General features: G+C 34.8%; 1 protein-coding gene across 1 annotated transcript in view; it reads right to left on the reverse strand.

Moving 5' to 3' along the window:
• Positions 1 to 21636, reverse strand: part of SerT (Serotonin transporter) — a 61081-nt gene extending 39445 nt beyond the window's left edge. The window contains exons 1-2 of the mRNA XM_089636094.1: positions 21495 to 21636; positions 18997 to 19131 (exon numbers count right to left, since the gene is read on the reverse strand). Coding sequence (XP_089492220.1) covers positions 18997 to 19131; positions 21495 to 21633 — 274 coding nt within the window. The 5' untranslated portion in view covers positions 21634 to 21636. The remainder of the gene's footprint in view (positions 1 to 18996; positions 19132 to 21494) is intronic.
• Positions 21637 to 24625: the final 2989 nt, after the last annotated feature.

Here is a 24625-nt window from a genome sequence, read left to right on the forward strand (position 1 = left end):
GTATGGGTGAACCCACAATTTTATTTTAGATAGTTGTTTATACTTATAATGAAGATACAGAAGAATATATAATAGAAAAATAAATAACTCAGAAGTATGCTAGAAAATATATTATTTATTTATTTATTGACGCCCTATTGGGCTTTTAAGTACATAACAACTACAAATTTCATTTTTAACAACAGTATAAAACAAACGATACAAAATCGAAATAAATTATAAAGATTTCTCATTCATTATTTACATTTAAAAAGTGGTGGACTAATTTGGCTTTTAAATGTATTGAAGTTTAAATTAAATATGTCAGCGACATCACTTAGTTCATTGCCCAACCTATGTATTCTTTCTAACACAGAATTCATAGCGACGTTGTTGTTGAAGAATAAAATATTCCGTCTAGTATATTTTGGAGGTATATGTAAAGATAACAAATTTATAGTATCAGGGCAGTCCAACCTTGAATGAACAATTTTATATAATAAAAGGAGATCAAATTTTTTCCGCCTTTCAGATAATTTCGATAAGTTATAGCTAGGAATATATTATTTCAAAACAATAACTCGTGTTAAATTCTATTATATGGAAAATACATAGACTGAGCAGCGAGCTAATAAGATGTCGCTGATTTTCAATTCCAATTTTGACACATTCAAAGCCATTTGACTAGTTCAGCACTTTTTAGTTAATGTAAATAACGAGCAAACATAATTTAATCCATGTGCTTAAAGTATTCACCGTATATTTTTATTTTTTTTACTCGCATATAAATTTCAAGGGTTCTTTTAAGCTAGTGTGATGTGAACTTAAGGCGATGCACTACGTAGTAATGCAAAATCATGTATTTTTGGTTTGAAAATTTGGTCGCCTAGAAATGTTTCAGATGCTTTAAATAAATACTGCGAGTAGAATACATCTTGGCCTTTGAAATAATCGAGTATTTTTTAGATACGTCTTTTTATAAGCCCAGAAAAAAATAGTGTAAAGGCCTATGAAAACTGCTTTAAAGTTCAAAATCTCCTACTTACGAGCCCATTTTCAGTTATGATTTTATTGTGTAGTGTGGCAAATTAAGTTATTTATAAAATGATTGGAAATTTTTTTAATATATATGCCTGAACATCGACAAAATAAAATAAAAGGCACTTTTTGGCCATGTTTTTTTCTTGCATAAATCAAAACAGGCTAATGGTGTTAAGCGGGAATTTAAACCTTATCGCCATCTACGTAACGGGTGTTATTGATAGCTGCTCGATTTAAAATATTACACGACGTAATGCATCGCCTTAACAACTATATTGAATTTTATACTTTATTTTTTAAATCCTTTTCATATTGTGTTGACAAACGGCTTAGTTGCGGTTTAGTGGGATTGTACTTTTAAAAACAATAAAAAAAATTGTTTCCAATTTAATTTAAAATCGTTATGTAAAAGCCCAATAGGGCTTAATAAATAAAATTAAATAAGTCTCTCCCGAAGTTAATATGAATTATTAACTTCGGGAGGTACTCAGTTTGAAACATCAATTATCCCGAAAAAAATTAATAAATAAATCTCCGATTTTAATATTAGCACTTCATAAATCGGTTTAAAAATTTATTTTAAAATCCATATTTCAAACCGATATTTCCACGTTGAGCATTATAGAATCAGCACAAAATACCTAATACAAAAAACAAAACAACACAATTCCCTTGACGGTGAAATCCAATAATTTACACTAAAACAAGACTATCTTTGTGCGCCCCGATTGGTTTATTGATGACAGCGATAGTAAAGTGTCTGATACCACGTCACCTTTGGAGTTTGACAAGTGTCTCCGGGATTGGCCGAGACCTACGACTGCGCCGGCGGAATGATGCAAGTTAAATGTTATTTTACTTTATAGTAAATTATAAGTAAATTTATGAACGCTTTTGTTTTATTGTTCCTGCATTTCTTCAACCGTTTAACGGCCCTTGTAAATTTACTAGTAAAACAGATCTTAATGTTGTATGCTTTTATTTTCGTAATAAAAATATAACCCTTTTTTAAATAAAACATTGTATTATTTATCTGCGAAAGTTTCGACAAACGCGGTATTTTCTTATGTCACTCTATGTGCAATATTGTGTTGCGCTTTCTCTAGTTTAGTTTCGGCTTTTAACTAAAACGCAGTTGCATTTACTGATTTTTCATAGATATTCTTATTATAATTATTGGCGAAATATAGTGTGATATACATACAAAATAATGCGAGTTCGTACGAAAAGGGCATGAATTTAAAAATGAGGAAACTCCATAAAAATTGAAGAAATAGGTAGGTATATAAATGTAATATCTTCCCTTGACTTTCCGAACCCCAGAAAAAAAGGACCACGCACTGCCAAGAGTAGCACATCAGCAAGCGACTTGTGGTTGAATCGCAGTCGCGTAGCTTGTAAATATCCCAGTGTGCGATGGCGTTGTTCGGTGGATAGGTAAAAAGTATTATCTCTCATAATCGTAAAAGAGGATTGAATAAAATAATGTATCTGAAATAAAGTATCTTGGTTGTTCGGGTAACTCTTAGCTTGCTTCTTTTATCAGGTAGAGGTGAATTCTTTCTCGCAGTCGGAAGACATTCGTGACGATGCCAATAAACCACGTTCTTCTGTCTTTTAGCTTCTATTCTTTTACGTACTTTTCATATTCTTCTCTCCCCCCAGTAAAAATAATAATAATTGTCACCCTTGTTCGCCCCAGTTGTATGCCACCTCCCTGCTAACGGTTTGACGCGTTGTTTTTTTGTGTTTAGTTGCGATTTGTTTGGAGAGTAGGAAGACGCATCAGCAGAATTTCAAATGTTCAAATAATAGGCTTGAAAGGTGTAGGTGTGGGTGCTAAATATTCTTTCGGGAGTTATTGATGGAAGTAACGTAAGTAGGCGTAAGCTTCATTGTGATTTATTTATAAGCACCTACTTACTTTTAAACACGAGGAAGAAATATACAAATGTATTTATTAATATTTTTACTGGTATACAAACTTTTATATGTGATTTGGAGTTCTCCTGTAGATATTATCGATGAAATATTTTATTTATGGTTTTGCGCTTTTTATGGCCGCGTTTAGGTTTTGTAGATTTAAAAATAAACCGTGAATTTCTTTTTTGACAAGCACAATTTCGGCGGTTTACTATCATTTTCAAACTTATATCCCTCAAATGAACAATTTTTTGGCAAAATCAATTTATACAAAGAAGAGATTACATTTTTATACAAATCTACAGTTTTATTCCGAGATTGATGAAAATTTGCATACTTGACCTTCAAAACAAGAAGAAGATCACTGTATGCGTGATAATTCAATGCAATGACAATTCAACACACTTAAAACATTTATTTATACATGATACATTAAATCACCATACTAGGCGACTGTCTGTTTCATGGTGACCAATGGAATATAGTTATGTGAGTCTAGTGTGAACATATGAACTAAATATATAAACGGGATGAAAATAGGATTACAGTAGAAAATTTATAACGGAAATAGAAAATATAAAATATACCAAGTTATTAAAAGTAATGAAAAAACTAACCTATAAGCCTAACCTACGTGACATATTTAACGTAGTTTTTGTTTCATCACTTTTCATGACTTTATCATTAAACTTACTCCTTCACCCACCCACCCTCCACCCACTCACCCACCCACCCTCTTTTCCCATCCTTTTAAGCAAAATTTTGAAATTACTTGATTAAATTATACATACTTTTCATTCTAAATAAGAGGAAAATTACTGTCTACATCTGATATCGAAAAACTCTGCGTATAGCCCGGGCAACGCTGGGAACTTCACTTCAGCTGCTTTGTCTATAAAAATAGCACTAAAATTTTACAATCATTGGATGTTAAAATCAGGTAACTTCCCAAACAATTATGTTTTTATTAAATAAGGACATCATTCCCGGGTTACGAATAACCCGGCACTATTAATTAGAAAATCTCCCACTACCACCACAGTAAGCGGAAAATCTTGCTTGTGTCGTGATCGAGGACTTAGCCGATCGAGGAACTGAACGTACGACGCATGGGTGGGACCCAAACGCGATGCCTACTCAGCCTGTCAATTGACCCTGTTATTTTCGTGCATTTTTTCTACAACCTACTGTATGTTTGTTTACTCTCGTGTGTACTACCTCGCTAAAAAGAAGATTGTTTCTTTAATGTTTTTATTTTTATTTCTATTCCATGTATTTGCTCAAATATTATTCCTTTCTCTGCAGGTACCCTGTTTTGTAACTGTAATTATGTTTTAAAAAAAGCTTTTAACTATATTTAAGAACAATCTGCATTATAAATACTCTAGAAAGTTTATAATCACATCTATTTTTTTAAATATCCATATATACTGATTTTCAGGACTTTATTTACCACTAGCTGTAACCCTTCACGCATTGCTGTGGCTCAGTCAGTCTGTGCAGATAGAGAAACGATAGCGCGTATTGCTTTTACGTCCAACAGATGGCGCTTTTTTTTCAAAAAATGTGTCACAAGTAACATCTATATAATATAGGCATATAAAACACACGCATTTGAACGATTTATATTTTTATTTATACAGATAACGTAAAAAGATTAAACGAATATACCCTGAACTTTTTAAAACGCGCATTATCATAGTACTTTATTTCTTTTGATCTAATCTCAATTCAAAAGGAAGCGTTACGAAATTACATTTTCTCATAATAAGTACAACAACATTTGCAATACATATTCTCGAAACGGTAACAAGATAATAATTATCCTCTGCACAATAACCCCACAGAGGTTTGGTTAAACTGAGTTAGGTAAGATTAGATTGTTTATGGTAAAATTGAAATTATTTTTGTTCCGTGTTACAAATATTATTTTGTAGGGGAAATTGTTTAGAATACGTTTGAACCAATTCTAAACGTATTCTAAACAATTTCCCCTACGAAGAAAAAATACTGATAAAAAATGCTAACTAATTAAGAATCTTTTAAAATTATTCGCAATCCTATTAAAAACAGGATTGCAGGCCCTTAAATAATGAATTGATAGGTTTCCTGATAAACTTAACACTAATGTATTGTCACGAGATTCTTAATAAATTAGCAATACTCATTTTTCTCCGTGCATCAAAACTGATAAAATAAAATTACAACCCAAACAGAAAGCAAGAACGAACAAGCGGATTATTAAAATTATAAAGCGTCGGGTCATAGTAGAAAATAAACATCAATTCAATAAATAAATCAGCCGTCGCAATTGCAATCCCCTTACTGCTCAAGACTCCTGGCAGGCCCGAATTCAAGTCTTGCTCCCTAACCCAGTTATCCTCGTCGCCTCTGCGATACAAGCGATGGATGATACAATATCTTTTAGAACGAAGTTAGGATTTAATAGCGAGTTCAATCAGTCACATTCAAACAGCAATCGAGTTAAAGGCGTTATGCCAATTTGCTGTGAGTAACAAGTCCCTAGAATAATTGAATGGTTTATTTGAAAAACATATCATGTTCTGTTTTACAACAATCTATTTATCTTATAATTCATCATTTTTTTGCTTATAATAATATTAAATTCTTTATTCCAGGATGTGGGGAGGTTAGTGCAATCTCACACAACCCATAGAGGATATAAGTACAGATAGTATTTACATATAGTAAAATAAATAAAAAGCAATTAAAAAAAAATTAAATTAAATTGAAAATGAAATTAAATTAAAGCAGAGAAGCACGGGAATCCATCGGATCTAAGATTGTGGGAGCAAGTATCTTTCTCCAATGGTCTTCAATGCTCGATCCTGAAGTCAGATGGGATTCTATTATAACAATGTTTCTGGAATAGTTTATCCTTTCCCTCAGTCCTGCAATTCTGGTTCTCAATAGAGCTGTAAATCCTGGAACTCGCCCTTCTGTAAACATTGAGGAGGCACTGCAGTGCCTGGGGAGTCCGAACATCAATCGGTAAGCGTTGTTATATTGAACCCGAAGCCTTTCCATTGTTTTCTTGAAATTAGCCCAGAGCTCGCATGTGTACAGGGTGGTGCAAAAGGCTAAGAAGAGCGTCCTTTTCACTCGTGGACTACAGAGCCGAAATCTTCTACTGAGCATGTTACATTTTATACTCAGTACACGCCTCTGCCTGTTAATATCTTCATCATCCGTTAACTTGTTGTTGTCAATTTCCTAGATATTTTGTGGTTTCTACTGTTTTCAGAATCTCACCATTCAAAAAGACTGGGGGAATGTTTTTTGGGCCTTCCCCGTGTTTTATGACCAACAGTGATGTTTTTTTCGCATTATTGATCATGTTGGTTTCGTGAACAAATTCTTCACAGATTTTCAGATTCACAGATTTTCATGTATTTCTCGTTTTAAAATATTTTCCGACGATAGTGTAAAATTACTGCCACATTGTGGATAAACAATATGGCGGCCGCCTTGCGTTTATTTGTCTCATCCCTGACATATTCAGCTGTTCTTCAAATAAATTAAATGTTTTAAAGTTAGGTGATGGAGTGAATTATGATCTGGTTTAGTGGCTTAAATCTGTAGGTCTGTAATCAACGCACAAGGAGAACTGTGATGATTTTAAAATATGTGATAATTTGTCAAAAACAATTTTACCAATGAGTTCATTACCAAATATGCTGCAGATATTTACATGAACCATATTGTTCAACCTTTTTAAAATATGATCTTAGCAATTAGGACCTTTCTGAACAATATTCTTGCTAAGTCTTATTTCTACTTGCAATTTATCGGAGCACAAGCCTCTATTTTCCGCGGAGAAGATTCAATAAGATCCGTTTGATTATATCAGACTACTGCGCCAATGATATTATTGAATTATAATACATCCGCCTTGAAAACGCAGCTAAACAATCTAATTATTACTGCCATTGCATCCATTTTAGATCTTGGCGTAGAACGAAAGCATGTTACAAGTCATCGTCTTAGTATGATTCAATTAGATATACAAATAATACAAACTGACTAAAGAATGGTTTGTTCATGAAATCAATAAAAGTTGGGAGTCTTTTTTTTAAATCTTGCAAAACATGTTGGGCCTAGTTGTTTCGCAGAAATTAAATGTGACAAAGTCGTCAGATAACCATTCAGCGCCATTTTTGTTTAATTGGCGGTTGAATGTCGATTCTAAGTACATTTCAGCTTTTGAACAAATTGTAAACAGCAGAAGAGGACGTGTTATCATATTTGTCAGCTTATTACAAATTGATAGAAATCTGAAACGAAGCTAAAATCCTTGCTTAACGGGGGCTTTTTAAATATCTAAAAAATGGCGCTGAATGACCATTTTATGACTTTGTCTCAAGTGAATTTCTGCGAAACAGAAATAGCGCCAGCGAATGTGGTGATAGAGAAAAATGCATGGGATTTCATGCACAACCAGGCGTACCCATTCTGGAAGAGCTAGGCATCTACAATAGCTTCTCCACCATCTACCTACAACGTATTGACACTTTGGACGCGTTAGGTACTAACCAAATTGAGGACCAACTTGGAGAAAATCATAGTAACTGGCAAAGTGCTTGGCAGGAGAAGCGGAGGATGGTCACCAATGCGCTGGAGTGACTAAGTATCTCTGGCGTCCGGTACGTCGGCGTCGGTGTCTTCAGCTCTTCACGCAGCACAAAACCGCAAGGAGTGGAGGAGCCTTGTCCACCATTGAAATTGGAGTGGGGACACAACCCTCAGCAATGAGGAGCCGACTTAAGAATAAATTTTATTGATTCCAGATTCATACATATCAACATAACACATGAGGGTTTTTGTATGTTGTTTCAAACCAAAATTGAAATGTATAAAAAAACGAAGAGAGTATTTTCAAACGAATTCATGTTTTTTTCTATCATTTGAAGATGCTGTAATGTTTGTTATTGTTATTAAAATTGGAATTAGAATTTTAAGATTTAAAACCAAATAACCACTTCATCATTATAAAAACGCGTCTTCAGCGACCATATTACCACAAATATTGAACAAAAAGATTGTGTAAATATGTGGCCCTTTTTGTGTTTGTCCGATGTTTCGAAAACATTTGGTCGCTACCGGCCCGACTTAACAAACAAAAATGCATTTTGACATCATAAAAAGTACTTGAAAGGTCCTTTAAATTTAGTATTCGAAATCACGCCTTACGTGAAATATGTAAAATAGTTCAAAAATGTTACCATTTTATTATTTGAACTGGAAATAAGCCTTTATCCTCCATACTCGAAGATAAAGGCGAATACCAAAACGTTCAGAGGTAGTCTTAAAAATGGATGTCACATTAAATAATCTTCAGGATGATATCGGTATTCGATTAAATTACGTCTAATTATTTGTCTAATTAAATTTGTTACAAAAGTTTTGAAAGTGGTGCTGAAACACCTGCCGCCTTGAATTCGTTGATTCTTCAAACGATCGATAAATCACCATCAAACGAAAATTATATGAACAGATTGTTATGGGTACTTTGTTAGAAAAAAACTTTGAAATCTGTTTAGTTGTTAATAAAATTTACGTTATTTTTTAGTCATATTTTGGCATATCGCTGACAGTTACGTTTTGACCTTTCCCCCTTTCTCACAAACGAAGCATACAAAGAAGAGGACTAAACAATTAAGCCACGGTATTTTCATTCGATGTCGATGTATTTACGTATACATCATGTTGATATAGTGCGAACGTACACAGTCTACACACACGTAGCCTAATGCCTAATGGATTCATATCATCATGTGTCTATATAGTTTTCGTCGTAACCCACGTAGTGTGAAATAGATTGTAAGCAGTTTTAAGCCACCTTTTTACAAAAGCGACACTGAAAAACAGTGACGGCGTCGTGTATCGTGTTAAAAAGGGTCGCCCGTTGTTTAAATTTCGATAGTTGAATGGCAACACCCTGATTATTGTAAACATTAATGCCAGACCAGTTCTTGTTCATCCACTAAACTCTAAAACACTTCCCTCTGACCGAGCGAGGCCACTACCTGGTTTGTCTCTTAAAAGGAATTACCTCATTTATATTTATAAGATAGTCCTGCATTTCGTTAGCCTCCCTCTTACTCTCGTAAACTGTTCAGAAGTCATACATATACAAACATTTATCCCCTCTAACATACATGGCCACACATATATCTCCCAGCCAAAGATGGAGTACTTCTCTCATTCCTCTCTCCACGCTCTTCTCTTCTCTTTCTTATGGGAATGTATTATTCTTCTGAGTGACTTTGGTTTGTTTCAAAACGGCGCTTCTTTACAGGGGGACAGTGGGGTCAGTCCCCATCAGATATTCCCAAAACTTACTAAAAGAAAATTGTGTCGATGCTTTCTTTAAACACAAAATCAATGAACATTTATATTAGAAATGTAGTATTACTAGCGGCGGGCGGCGAACACCCAAGCTGACAAGCGCGAGAATCCATTTCGCAGTGCGCAGCACCTACAGAGCACTTGGGGACAACCCGAATTGTTTTTTGCTTTTGGTTAATTTTTTTGCGTTTCTTTCTCGATCGTGGGCAATCCTAGAACCGCGCAAGCGCACTTGTATATGAATTCAAAATATCGCGGGGACAGTCCATTAAAATACTGAACTGTTTAGTTCAACAAAGTTACGTAGTTTTCGGCGGGAATCGCTCGCACTCAAATTAAGTTCAATGATAATCTTGTTTTATAAATTGGTAAATTACATAGGACTACGAACGGGACACTGCCATCTCAGGAGACACGTGCAGATATTGGTAGTAGAAAACAAAATAAAATATACTTTAAAACAACAAAAAGACCCTAGAAGAACCAAGAAACTACTCGATATGGACAGAAACTCGTTGAGCGAACTGGTAGGACTACTAACGAGACACTGCCATCTCAGGAGACATATGTATATATTGGGAGTGGAAAACACCAATAGATGCAGGAAATGTGAAGAGGATGAAGAGACTCCAATTCACCTATGGTGCCAATGTCCTGGTGGGAACTAGGCTCAGATACCTGGGGAGACATACAGTAGAACCAGAAGACATAGCCACATACCCAATGACAACCCTGGTGAACTTTATTAAAGGGACTGGGTTGTTGTTAAAGGATTGAGGTAAAATTGGAGATAGCACAATGGGCCTATGGCCTAAGTGCTCACGGGAACTATGTGTAAACCGTCTCCGCTTTAAAAAAAATAATAAAATAAATTGGTATATACGTAATACATCTGTAGAATTTTAAATTTATTTTGTATTTAGATATCTGATTAGGTGGCATGACTTGTCCGTGAAGGTTTTGTTGAAGAAACTTTATATTATATTCTCCTGGTAGTGAGATTTCAGTACAGTAGGTACACGCAAAAAATGTCGGCCCCCTTTTATCAAAGAAGTGCTCGAGCCACCAGTGCTAAACGGACAAGATATTCAACTGCCTGTAAAATAAATGGCATATCATGGAGAAAGGTGGTTTCCGGTAATTATTTTGGGAATGGATAGTCTTGCGGAAGGGTTGGGGTCTTAGTGTTGTTATGTGCTTAACCTTGGAATATACATATAAAATACTGGGCAAATAGTATATGTTATTGTTATACGTGGAGTAGTGTTAAATGCTAGATTTTTGCTATTCTTAAAAGTAGAAGGAAATGGTTCGTGCAATCAATCAACTTCGCAATGATTGATTCAATATGGATATGACGCTATACGTGTAGTAATTCATTCGCGAGTGGTTGCTCCACTTGAATTTTTTTTTGTTAAATCTAATTTGGCGTGGCGACACGGAGTAGTCATCTTAAATTGTTTTTAGCGTTTTGTATAATTTTTATTTGTATTTTATGTGATTACCGCACAAGAGTTTCAACTGTTGAACGGAACCGGTGGGATAATGGTATTTGGGGTACGATTCGAGGCTAAAAGAAGTGGGGTGGGGAAGAAGATGAGAAAAAGGATGAGGTCTAGAGGTACCTGGCTATTCAGATATAAATTTTCTTTATGAATACTAACGTCTCAACAGGGCGACAAGGCAGACACCCACTCTGGATAATTCACAGAATAATTCTGCGACTTCTTAATAATTATTTATAGTTTTTTAAATTGTTAATTATTTATTTTATTCATGTGATAATAATAAAAACACAATATTTACTGATCTATTTTTTTGCTATCAAACAGAAGTCAGTAAAATGCATCATTTAAATTGATGTAATTAACTTAAAATTCGTTTCATAGGCTTATGAGTTTCCCGTGTATGGAATCAATTACCTACACGCACGGTAATGTGTTGCGGTTATTTAATTAAGCGGAGTATATTAGAATATCACCATTTTGTTGAATCAATATTAGTCTTATGCGAATACCGAGGCAGGGCCGACCGACTGCAGGGGGAAAGGCGTGTGGTACCCGAGGGCGCAACAATCTAAGGGTGCACCGCAATATAAAAATTACACATTTGAAAAAATATAAATTCCCCCGAAATATACAGTAAAATTTCACCTCGCATTCCCAAAGCAAACAGATCATTGATCATCTGTAATAATTTCAATTCGTTATCATTAAAATAAATAAATAAATATTGGACAATTTTTATAGCACCGCTTTTGTGAGTTATCACCTCAGGGACGCTTTACAGTTGATGCAGGTATTAAAAAATATTAATATTACCAAAATAAAGTGAAGTTAAGTAAAGTAAAATGAAGAAAAGGAACAGGTGACATAAAGATAGAAGATGGAGACTCTGCAGCAAGTATCCTAGGTGGTGAAGGAACTGTACCAGCGAGCTGTGTTGAGACTACCGCGTCCACCAACAGTGCCAGTACGAGGTTCGTCATCCGTTCAGGTATGTGTCTGCTGCTAATATAGCGCTGACTTGTGTCTGCTGCTAATAAAGAGCGCTGACACAATATCCTCACATAGATAACAGACCTTGGCAGCACCGCTGTGACGTTCGACGAAGATAGAAGATGGAGACTCTGCTGTAAGAATCCTAGGTGGTGTAGGAACTGTACCAGCTGCTGCAGCGAGAGAGACTACCGCGTCCACCCTTCATTTTTTATGTGAATACCGCACAAGAGTCCCAACTGCTCCCAACCGTCTGGAGTCGGTGAGACTATGGCATCTCCAATTGGGGTACGTTGTGAGGCTGAAGGTAGTGGGCAGGGGAAGAAGATGGGGAAGAGGAAGTTGGGGGAGTACCTGACGGCTATTCAGATCTGGTCACCAAACTAGACTAAAGCCATTTCAAGCAACGTTTCAATTCTGAATGATAGGGCAATACTGAGAGCATCCTCCAATCTGGATATTCAATTTAATTCAATAAATGGCAATATTCAATTGGGCATTATTTTGGATGATAAGACCTGGAACAGTAGTGCAAGGTAATAAATCTCTACTAACTCCAATAAATCACAAAATATTTATCAAAAGATTTTAACTGTGGTTTTCATAAACAAAGTTTATTGTTTCTTTATTTTGTATCTTTTTTTACGTTACAATTATTAACCTTACTAGGACAAAACTGTGTTGAGAAATAATTATAAGCAATAATTAATCGCCTGAAATATCAATACAAATTGAAAATATCTCCCAAGTAAAAATAAATACCGCCAACAGGTAAAAATAAATACAACCAAGTCAGGTGCTCCGAACCACTGAGCTATGTCGGCTTAGTTCCAACACGCCAAATAATTCAATCAACAATTACTGCATATTTTTTTTTTTTTTCCTTTTTTGTTGAGGTTAATAATTTTATAAAATAATAATAATAAGACAAAGATAGAAAGAGAGAACAATATTGTCATACTATCGTTTCTACGAATTGGGTACTTACATGGTACCTATCAATCTAATTCCAGCCAATTCATTACAGTATAATGTAGTAAACATGTAGGGTGACCACGATATACATTGATATTTGATTGCAAAAAAATATAAAATAAATTTTAAAAAGGAGAGAAGAAAAAATAAATTATATTATCCTGGCGGACAACACCCATGTCCTCTGCAGTGGAAACTACGAACATTAAATATGACTATGATTATTACTTATAGAAAATATTATTTTCACATTGAACTGCAACAATAGATTCTGACATTGGATTGGCGCAATTGATTTACACAATAGATAGGCGCTCATCAGCCTTGGTGCGGCCCTGTACCAAGGTGAGATTTCGTATCGCCATGCGGGCAGGCAGCAGGCACTGCGTGTGACACTTGCCATGCCTTAGAATCTACGTGACTATATTATATTGTACCTAGTATATAATATTCCGACCCCTTTGCTTTAGCTACCTCGAATTAAATGTTCAACAATGTCCCTTTTATCCTTTGCAAATCAAAGTCGTAAAAAGTAGGTATTTGGGCCCGTGTCCTTATATTAAATATTCAAAAGTCTTGAATTCTTTCGTACATTTTTAGGCCTATGGGCTGATGTATTTGGTATTTGATATTATTTTTAGAACAGTAAAATTGGGGTTCGGGAGGTTATTGTGTTTCATATTTTCTCGTAATTTTTCAACATAAATGGTTCTTGGTTGGTTTTGTAATCTAGTAATATATGAACACGTAAAAAACTACACACGTGCTCTAATGCGATAATTTGTCCACTTTTTTCATTTACGTATTTTTTTACTGCTCCTAACCGTCAGGAACCAGTGTGACTATGGCAACCCCAATAGGGGTATGTCGTGAGGCTGAAGGTAGTATGGAGGGTAAGTATGTGGGAAGAAGAAAGCGGGGAAGTATTCAGATCTGTTCACAAAACACGGCTAAAGTCATTTCAAGCAACGTTTCAATTCTGAATGGTGGTCTTACATTAGGGCAATATTGAGAGTATCTTCCTCTCTGGAACGTGCCGAAAATATACTATATAATAATATTATTTTAAATAATTAAATTGTGGATTAACACAAATTAATCAAATAAAAATTATTTGACGGGATTTGAACCCGCGACCTTCGGATTGCTAGTTGAGAGCCATACCTCGACAAAGGAGGCCGTCAATTGGTCATATAGTTGGAATTTGAAAAAAAAATTATCTACGCTTAAACGTGTCTCATTTTTTTCATAAATAACCAAATTGTCTGAACTGTCCAATATCAATAAATTGATAAATTAATATCACTTTGAAAAATATCGTTTTGCAGTAGTTTTCACAGCTTATATAACGAATAATTGTGGCATGTGGATAATAATGTAGATGAGTATTAATTTAGGTTGTTTTGACTTCAGTGAGAAAGCCAATTATGACGTTCTTGACGAAAATTATATGAGTACGTACCTAATTATATGTCAAAGAGAACACACGGATCTAATTGAAGTTCTTACCCAAAAAAGGTAAAATTGTGGTTTGAGGTCTTTAAGCGAGCTCTACAAATATTGTAAGACCTTTGAAGCATTCGTAGCATTGTGCGTGAAGTCTACGGCGCTACGACCCTGCGGTTGTACGCAGTGGCGGCTAGCTCAAAGGAGTGTTGGGGCAATGCAATACCAAAATTTCATACAATCTAAAAATAATAATTATCAACCGATAATAATGTCATCGAAAATCAAAGCAAATAACAGTAATAAAAGTATTAAGTTAAATTCAACCGCTCGAATTTTTGTGTTTTGTATCACTTGTCATAAGTGACGTGGTGCGAGCGAAATCCATATCGCTCATCGTGAAACGTCGCCCAGGAACATCAATTATGCATACGCGCAGAGCGTTGATGTCGACCATAGTATTGAAATTTCTCCGAAACATGAACGGCGCTCGCCAATGCCTCTTAAACTCTTCGGTAAGATGGCGCCACTTTAGTTTACAGTTCGCATACCGATTATTCCAGTAGGTAGCGATAGATTGGCAATATTTTTAGTGCCCAACCCATTTTTGTGACTACAAGCCGCCACTGGTTGTACGTTCCACGTCTTTATGCCTTCTACCTAGTCCTAGTAAAGCTTATACTACTTTTCTTCCCCCTAAAGCCGGAACTATCATCAAGCTCTTATTTGTTGAGCACTTGAAGCTTCAAACGTTTAGCGTGAGGTCGCTTTGACCAATCTGAAGAATGTGTTTGTAGTTGGTTGTATAGATGTATAGTTCTGCCGACGAAGGGTGATAAATGTATTTACTTCAATTTTCTCCTGAGGGTCAACGTGTTCGGGATTGGTTTGACTTATCTTCCCACATTTAAAAATTATTTATTTTTTTATTTATTTATTGGAAAATTTGTACAAAGATATCACCTAAGGGGCGCTTTACAGTTGATGCAGATATTACAAAAATATAAATATTACAAAAATAAGTGAAATTAAGTTAAATAAAATGAAGTACATGAACAGGTGAAGAAGTACAGGAACAGGTGATAAGAAGATAGAAGATGGAGACTCTGCAGCAAGAATATTCGTGTATTTATTGATTTTATATTCTTAAATTTATAATGGCTTATTTTCGAAATTTAGAGCATCGGTATCTTATTAGTGAATGTTATTATAGCCAAAAAAGATGATAATATTTTTTTACTTTGGTGTTCGGAAATCAATGAGACCTGCTTACCACATGTTTTATTTAACAAGTTAAATTCTTCATTTTGTTGAAAGGAATAAAAAAATTATGTGAATCATTTTTGGCGCGCCTAGGGGATGAAAACCGACTCTTGACCAGCCTCGTTGGCTCTTTTCGCCCGGCCGCCAAAACTCTGTGCGGTATATTAGCTTCTATTTTCACTAAAATTGGCGATGGGTCGATACTATAAAATGATGAATTTTTAGTTCGTTATATGTTTCTTTGTGTATATTTTAAAATTAATAAAATAATTGTTTTATTATCAAAAATATAAAGACTTGTTTTCTTTCATTTTAACTTCCTTCGATAAAACTCAATTTCGATGTTTCGTATCTGCTGAGCGTCCCGTGACGGCTTTTTTTCTTGAGTCGTAGTTTTAGATAATTTAGTGCATGTACAATATGTACATGTATTTTAAATATGGGCCACAATTAAAATTACTATGATGATTTGTGTATGTTTTTATGGTAAATATGGTAATCATAAAAAAATCATGATTTAGAAAAAGACATGTTTTCAAATAAATACATTATTGTCGTTTTAAAACAGTTATATTAAAGTATTGCACGTTACGTATGGTTCCGTCCACACGAAGCACCCATAATAACCGCTCATAACTTTCAGAATTGAAACGCCGCTTGAAATGGCTTTAGTCGTATTTGGTGACAACATCTGAATAGCCAGTTACTTCCTCACATTCGTTTTACCCATCTCCTTTACTTCCTCTCCTGCAATGGGGATTACATAATCTCTAACTGGCTCTAGACGATTGGGAGCAGTTGGGACAGTTTAACAATAATTAACAGCAAAATAAAGTGTACGGGCCTTTCCATCAATGTTCAAGTATTTATTGACTTTCTTGCTAGTTGGGAACGGCTTGGCACATTGTCTGGACGTCATGTGGACGGAACCTTTGATTATTATTATTCTAGCAATTACAAGAGATAACCTAGTCATCATTATTTCGGAAAATAAAGATGTAACATAAATAAAACTACACCATAAAAACCCATCATCAAACAAATTAAAGAAAAAATAACTAAGGACTACAATAACTTAACTAACATTTAGATGAGACATAAAGCCAAAATAATGGGTTCCACTTTTTATCTCCAATGGATTTCTAAAGCTGTAACTAAAACTGCCTAATTCTAATAGTGGAACACATTTTGACGAGATATTAGTACTCAATAGCGCCTCTAATTGTATAGCTTTGCCGGTTGTTTCACAGAATTTGAACAATTCATAAAATTTCAATGAATTAAAGTTCTATTCAAATTCTGTTATTACATCATCATGAATAGGACAACTGATTCAAACTTTAATAGGACTTACACAGAACTTTCATACTGACCAAATTCTTGAAACAACCCGACCCAAGAAAAAGAACTGGCTAGTATTTTAATAACATCATCATGGAAGTTATTTAAAAAAAACCCTACCCAAACCATGGTTTGGTTTTTCGGTTGAAGTTGAACCAAATAGACGTCGCTCAACATCCTCTATCCAAAACCTAGTTCCCCTCAGCACAGGAACTCCTACTGGAGAACCCTAAGAAAATTATCTACATCTCTTTTTTATTTATGTTTCGTGTATAACTTCTTAAATGACAAAATTTTGTAATTATTAAATAAAAAATAAAAAATACGAGGCGTTGGTTCCATTGAAATCCAGACGAATAAACCATCCATTTTACCTGTCTACGCCATTGATGTAGTCTTATTTAGTCAATGGTCTACGCATAATAATGACTTAATTAAATACTAATTGAACGCCGGAAAGATCGGAAAAAATTTGAGGTCTGAATAATATTGAGATAAATGCCTAAGTAATAACACTTCGGTGGCCGAGGGACTCAATTTATTCCGTGGCTGTAAAAAATTCGTAAAATTAAGTAATGTAATAACATTTTTTTCTAATGTGATGAAAATTGGCGCTTATTTTTCACTTTGCGGGGTTTTCATAATTGAAAGTCTACAATTCGGCTAATTTTACGATGTAATTGCAAGTCATTGCGAACAATAAATGAACCATGCTCGGAAAAAGTTACATTTCATTGGAAGTTCAAAGCCAAAAGCTCAAATTTTATCACGTTCGAGAATTTTGTTGTTTCAAAAGCAACAAAATGGTATCAAATACCAGATTTTTGCTTTACAAAGAAGTTGACAATTGATTTAATGACGACTGTAAAGTCGATTTCAGTTTTATTTAGAAACTAGTGCAGACCCGCGAAAAATTACGGGATAGTCTTAATTCTAAGTCTGATTCTTGGCAAATCAGTGCCAACTTTGAAAATGGCCCAGTTAAAATATTACATTACTAGGTTGGTACTTTATCGCTTGTCTGAATTCTTCACATTCTAACAATCAGTTCCAATTTTATGTAAACATATATTTTTGATGTGTAACATCTTTTGGCGTGCCAGAATTACTCTTGCTACGCAAGAGTGGCAAGACCTGAGACGACGCTCTTGCACGGAACGACACGCGACCTTTCATTCGGCCAGCCTCGTGACTCGTCGGCTCTTTCCGTCAAAACTCTGTGCGGTATATTTGCTTCTATTCTCACTAAAATTGGCAATTGATCTATTCTAAATTATTATGAATTTTTAATTTGTAATATATTTTTTGGTATATTTTAAAAATAATAAAATTATTGTTTTATCATCAAATTAAAAAAAATGCTTAATTTAATTTTCACTTCCTTCAGTAAAAATCAATTTCACATCTGCCAGGCGTCCTGTGACGGCTATTTTTTTTAAGGCGATGCACTACGTCTTTTAATATTTTAAATCGAGCCGTTATCAATAACAGCCCTTATGTAGATGGCGATAAGGTCTAAATTCCCGCTTAATACCATCCGCCTGTTTTGATTTATGCAAGAAAAAAACATGACCAAAAAGTGCCTTTTATTTTATTTTGTGGATGTTCAGACATAAATAACTCAATTTTCCATATTATACAATAAAATCATAACCGAAAATGGGTTCGTAAGTAGGAGATTTTTAACTTTTAAGCAGTTTTCATAGGCCTTATACATTATTTTTTTTCTGGGCTTATAAAAAGACTTATCTAAAAAAAATACTCGATTATTTCAAAGGCCAAAATGTATTCTACTCGCAGTATTTAATTAAAGCATCTGAAACATTTCTAGGCGACCAAATTTTCAAACCAAAATCACAAAATTTTGCATTACTACGTAGTGCATCGCCTTAATATAGAGAAGTGATCTAATTTTAAATTCAAATCAAATTTGAGTTCATTGAACCAGATTTCAAGCAGGACTCACGCATAGACAACAATTAGCATTTTTGTGATGTTCCACATTCCATAATTTCAAATGCCCTCAACGGTTGACCAATTTCTTTGTGTACATTTTAATAATAAAATAATTGATTTATCATAAAAAATTTGAAGACTTGTTTACTTTATTTTTCACATCTGGCAGACGTCTTTTGCTTTGAATATAGAAAAGTGAACTAACCTTTAAGTGCAGGACATATCCGCTTCCAGATGGTGAGGCAGCCGCAGCGATGGAACTGTCCTAGCGCCAACTCCAGGTAGAATAGAGGCAGCCCACCAAACACCAACATGATGCAGTAGGGTATCAAGAAGGCACCTATCAAATAATACAAGGTTTATTTAAGGCGACATAAGACCCTAAAGTGTCAGCTACACTACTCGCTTCGACGAAGTCCTCGACGAAGTTAGCCAAAGTTCGAAGTGCGTGCCCACACACTCGTGCAACTTCGCAAGTAACGCTTCGAGTCCTTTAGTGTCAGCTACACTACTCGCTTCGACGCTTCGACGAAGTCCTCGACGAAGTTAGCCGAAGTTCGAAGTGCGTGCCCACACACTCGTGCAACTTCGCGAGTAACGCTTCGAGTCCTTTGACTCGGGCGCATTTACCGACAACAATCGGAAGTCGGGCGAAGCGAAGCGAAGTTACCCGAAGCGAAGTGAAGTTCGTGCCCACACTATCGTATTCGGTCAACTTCGATCAACTTCGCGAGTAGTGTAGCTGGGCTTTAATAAAGGAGGTGTGCTATTTTAATTATTTATGATGAACGTATTACTAAAATGTCAAATGTTTCTAGAGGGATCCTTACAGATGTAAGCTATTTATATTTAAAATTAATAAAACAGAACCTTACAATTAAAATATCTTATGTAAAACGGTTTGAAATTTTATTTTAATTTTCTAGAGCATTTGTGATTTTAGTAATACGTTCTTCAGAAATAATTAAAATAAACCCCAAGGAAAGATCGATTTTCTAGGCCTGCCAGGGCAATGTCGACCATAGGTCCGTCCATTACTTCAGAGCACGCGCTGAATATTGTTTTTACACGACTTCATCACTTATGTCGTTAAGATTCCCACATTATTTTAGAGACCAATACACTAGGGCCGCGCGTCGCATAAGATTCTTGCTTTATTTTAGGATATATATTTATCCCAATTTCTACCGATTTATAACAAGTTTCTCCATAATTCTTAAAAAAATTGAAATTTCCTCGATAGAAAGAAAATGCAAAGTAAGCTCCAAAAATTATTATTTTTTTATTTTTTATTATCAATATAAAGTTTTTTTACAGGTTTTTTTTTCGATGTCTGTCTCACTAGGATAAACCTGTGTCGAGACAGACGTATTTGATACATGAATTAATGTTTACATATTTTTTGATACATAAAATATTTCATTACATTGAATGACATTGTGAAAAAGATACAAAATAATAAATAATAATAATAAATGATAAATTTGTTAATCAGCATCTAGTTGGAGTACATACTTATGTAGGGATTTTTATAAAATTTTTGATCATGGATCTGTTTTGGCTGATGATCCAAGACTTGATGTCTGTTTTATATTTAAAAAAAAAATCGTTCAGTCTAATGGCTAGTGGGAGAGCATTATATAGCCTTGTTGCAAAATATCTAAAATTTCTCTGGCCAAAAGTTGTTTTAGCGAAAGGGATTTGTAAGAAATTATGTCCTTTGGTTCTAGTATCACGAGCAGTTTGCATATTGTCAAAAGTAGTTTTGTGTTTGAAGAGGTATGTTAGTATGTTTTTGGCATAAAGTTGCCTAATGTCCATAACACAGATTTTCCTAAAGATTTCATCCGAACTGCTTGTGATTGGTATCAAAATCACGTTTTGTTCTGTTATATGTTTAATATTTTCACTATTTTCGCATGTATATATTTTTTTAATATTAACGCTTTCGTATTTACTCCCTTTCAAACCATCTTTGAACGCTTAATACGGGGCCTTATAGCGATCCAGCCGGCGACAAGATTAAAATCCCCGCTTGGCAGGTGGGCCGTCTGTTTTGATTCATGTAAAAAAAAACATCGTGCAATCTATTTTATTATATTTTCTGAAGTTCACGCATAAATATTAAAATGTTTTCCAATCATAATCGAACATTATACAATAAAGTCAAATCCGATAAGAACTTGCTAGATAGGAGATTTCGCAGTTTAGAGCTTTTTTTATGCCCGATGCTTTATTTTTTTCTAGGCTTATTATAACAACTATAACAATATAGCAAAATGATTGTAACAAAGGCCAGGATGTGTTCTACTAGCAGTATTTATTTAAAGTATCTACAATATTTCTAAGCGTTCAAATTTTCAAAACAAAACACAAATAATTTTGAATTACTTCTTGAATTAAGACTTGTATCGTCTTAATGCCAGAACTTCTAGAAACTTCTGTAGGATATATTTTGCTATAGAAACATTCTTCGTTATCATCGTCACTCGGGCAAGAATTGTGAAATCAGTCAGTGGTTAGTTAGAAATCCAACCGTAATTTCTTTCTCTACGACCTCAAACACACTTCTCTAGACAAAAACAGAAAATATGTCTGTGGCCTGCAATCATCCAAACTTACTCAGATTTGGTCTCTGTTGACCTTTGTCCTTAGAAGGTTAGACTCGTAAAATCATACACGCAATAATAGGTAAACAATCACCTCCTCCATTCTGGTAGCAGATGTAAGGGAACCTCCACACGTTGCCGAGGTCCACCGCGAAGCCCACCACCGCCAGCAGGAACTCCACCTTCTTGGCCCAGGTCTCTCGGTGCCGCTCCGGCGTTAAGGATACCACCATCACCCTGTTGGCCTAAACACACAAATAGGTTAAAATCTCATACTTTGAGGTCGTTTTAATTTAAAGCACGTACCAAATAAAATAAGAGCAACTACTATAAAAATATTAATGAAAATAGAAAATTAGAGCTATACTATACAAACGTGTTTCACTGTTAGAATGCGACAAACGGTGCGCGTAGGCCGGATTCGGTAGTTTTAGTTTAGAGTTTTTTTTTCAGTAGCTTCTATGATGATGTTAAAATACTAGTTATTTTTCTTAGGTCGGGTTATTTTGCAGAATTTGAACAGTATCAAAGTTCTGTGAAAATCCTGTTTAATTTCTGTTATAATTTACGAACTGTGAAACATCCTACCTATGATGAAATAATAACAGAGTTTGAATAAAACTTTAATTCTTTGAAATTTGATGAATTGTTCCATTTCTGTGAAAAAACCATAGAGGCGCTATTGCGTAGTAATATCTCGTGAAAACGTGTTCCACTTGTGATTGTGTTGTGAGCGTTGGAAGTCAATTGGAGGTAGAAAAGTGGAACTAATTTTTTCGTTTCATGTCTCATCTAAATATAATACATCAATGGCTTTGGGTATTTTTTTTCTTCCGTGAACATAATATTATTATTTTGTATGAAAGTTTGTCCCACCTTTACATTGCCCCGCGAAAGTAAGCCATTGCGTAAAAAAATGTCCCTTGACTACTTAAAATACTATTTTGATTGAAATACTCGACTAAAATGAAGTTTTGTTGTTCACATTCGAGTCCATTATTTTTGGAGTGAGTTTTATTGTTGGGGGGCTTTTTACTTGAGATAAGTAATCGTGAAAGGACGTATTTATCAGGTGCTTGTATATTTGGTTTTCCTTTCCACAGCCATATATGTGCAAAACCTCTTTTTACCAAGACCTCATTATCAAGAGATAGCCTTAACTACATGTTAATGCGTTTTCTATACATTTCGGAAACAGTAAAAATGAATCGTACATAACAAGGTTGAACAACGAAGTTTCAATCGATACAAACCTGAGATTTCTTTTTCAGTTTGAGTATTTTCTTATAAAATGCCATAAAGGAACTAGAAACATCTAAATTTCATATAAATAGCATCAGTTCTTCACTTCAACCAATTATATGTGGCAGAGCGGTGAGATCTTTGTCTCATCGCTGGTTTATTGCAGATATATTGCAATTTGGAAGTCGGGTGTATTGGTATCGCCGCCCCGGGAAAGATTCATTGAGTAACCAACACCTCTGCCATAGGTCACCTCAAGTGGTTCGTTACGTTTGGTGACTTAGCGGGGTTAGGTTTGACCAGGATGACGGCTGATACGTCTGCCCACCAGTTGCGTGGCGGACGCTGTCCGGGAGGCGTATTTTCTTTTCCGTATTCAATAGGAAACACGCACGGGTTTGTTACGCTAATTCAATTTCTAGGCTCGTGTTCAATTCAAGGTACGCGTCCTCCAATCGTGCACGGGATAATAATCACCATGCGCATTGATTGAGCGCGTTGCAAACACGAGTTTAGAAAGAGAATTAGCAACTTAACAAACCCGTGCGTACTTCAAGGCAGTCTTGCAGCCGGTCTCTCATGACCAATCAAATTGCATCGCAGCGGAAGGGATGGATTAATATTTGTATCACTCCTGGACACACTGCCCCCAGTTTGATATCCACCCCTCGTACCTTGTTCCTTCCCAGAACTTCCTTTCCTCAAAAAGACCTTAAACACATCGTCCACGAAGATTACATAGTCCCCGAGAGAAACTTCGGAAAAAAAGAGCTAATGTAAAAAAAAGATCAATAAAATATATTTAAAAAAATTAATTATGTATATTTGTATAAAGGTGAACGGATAAATCATCACAATGATAATTCATCACATCTTTAAAAAGTTATATAAAGTCATGGAAAGTGATGAAACAAAAACTTTATTAACTGGGTTAATAATAATAACATGGCATTTATATAGCGCAGTTTAGTGTCATTTCACTTCAAGTGCGCTTAACTACTCGTATAACAAACTTAAAAAATGGTAATTTAGTATTAGTGGTTCTTAAAATTATTCCTACAGTGTGCCTTACCCAATACAGATCTAATATTATAACAATAAATACACTGTTTATACAAAGTGATGACATAACTTAGAATAACAATTACAGCAGGACAGGACAAAACAAGAATATTAAAACTAAAAAATAATATAAAACAGGAGGCAGTTTGTGCTCAGAAAAGAGAATTTTCTGAGCAGACACTTTAAAAAGGTACAATTAAGTAGGTTAGGTTAGGTCAAAAAAAAAATTTTTTCATCGTTTCTAATGACTTTATATCACTTTTTAAAAGTGTGTCGAATTGTCACTGTGTTGAGTTATCATGGAACCATGTATACAATTAATACAGTAATATAATATTGTTAATTTGCACCCTCTTCCGGAATTGAAAATACTTTCGGTATCGGCCTGTTGAAATACCTTAATTTAGAAACGAAGTATTCTTGAATGACTTTTTCTTTCAGCACCCTTCTCTTCCTCATCTCTCACATACCACTTCAACATCATAACATTCTCAAAATGGGGATGGGTTGGGACTCAAATCACATAAAAATATGATCATATGATAAAATGTGGCAAATAAAATTAACGTGGCCATAGTTTTAGATGTTATATTGTAAAGTCCCAATGGCTCCAGTCAATTGCAAAACAAATAAAAAAAGGTTTTAAAAAAAACTTTTTGAAAAATTCACAATTAAATAAAAATATAAATATACCTACGTGTCTTGCCATAACTACAATTTAAACACATACATTTATTTTATATCACTTTATATTTTAACGCATTGCTCTGCCAGTTTCAGAAGTGCCTAATTTATGTGTTTAGATTGTAATTTTATGGCAAGTCACAAAGTAAACGCTTTTTCCAAGTAATCAAATCGACCACGGCCAACAAAGCAAGCGTGTTAAAATAAAGTAGTCTAAAACAAATGTGTGTGTTTATT

This window comes from Hesperophylax consimilis, chromosome 10 (assembly GCF_061612785.1).
Source record: "Hesperophylax consimilis isolate HC1 chromosome 10, BYU_Hcon_1.0, whole genome shotgun sequence".
Classification (NCBI taxonomy): Eukaryota; Metazoa; Arthropoda; class Insecta; order Trichoptera; family Limnephilidae; genus Hesperophylax; species Hesperophylax consimilis.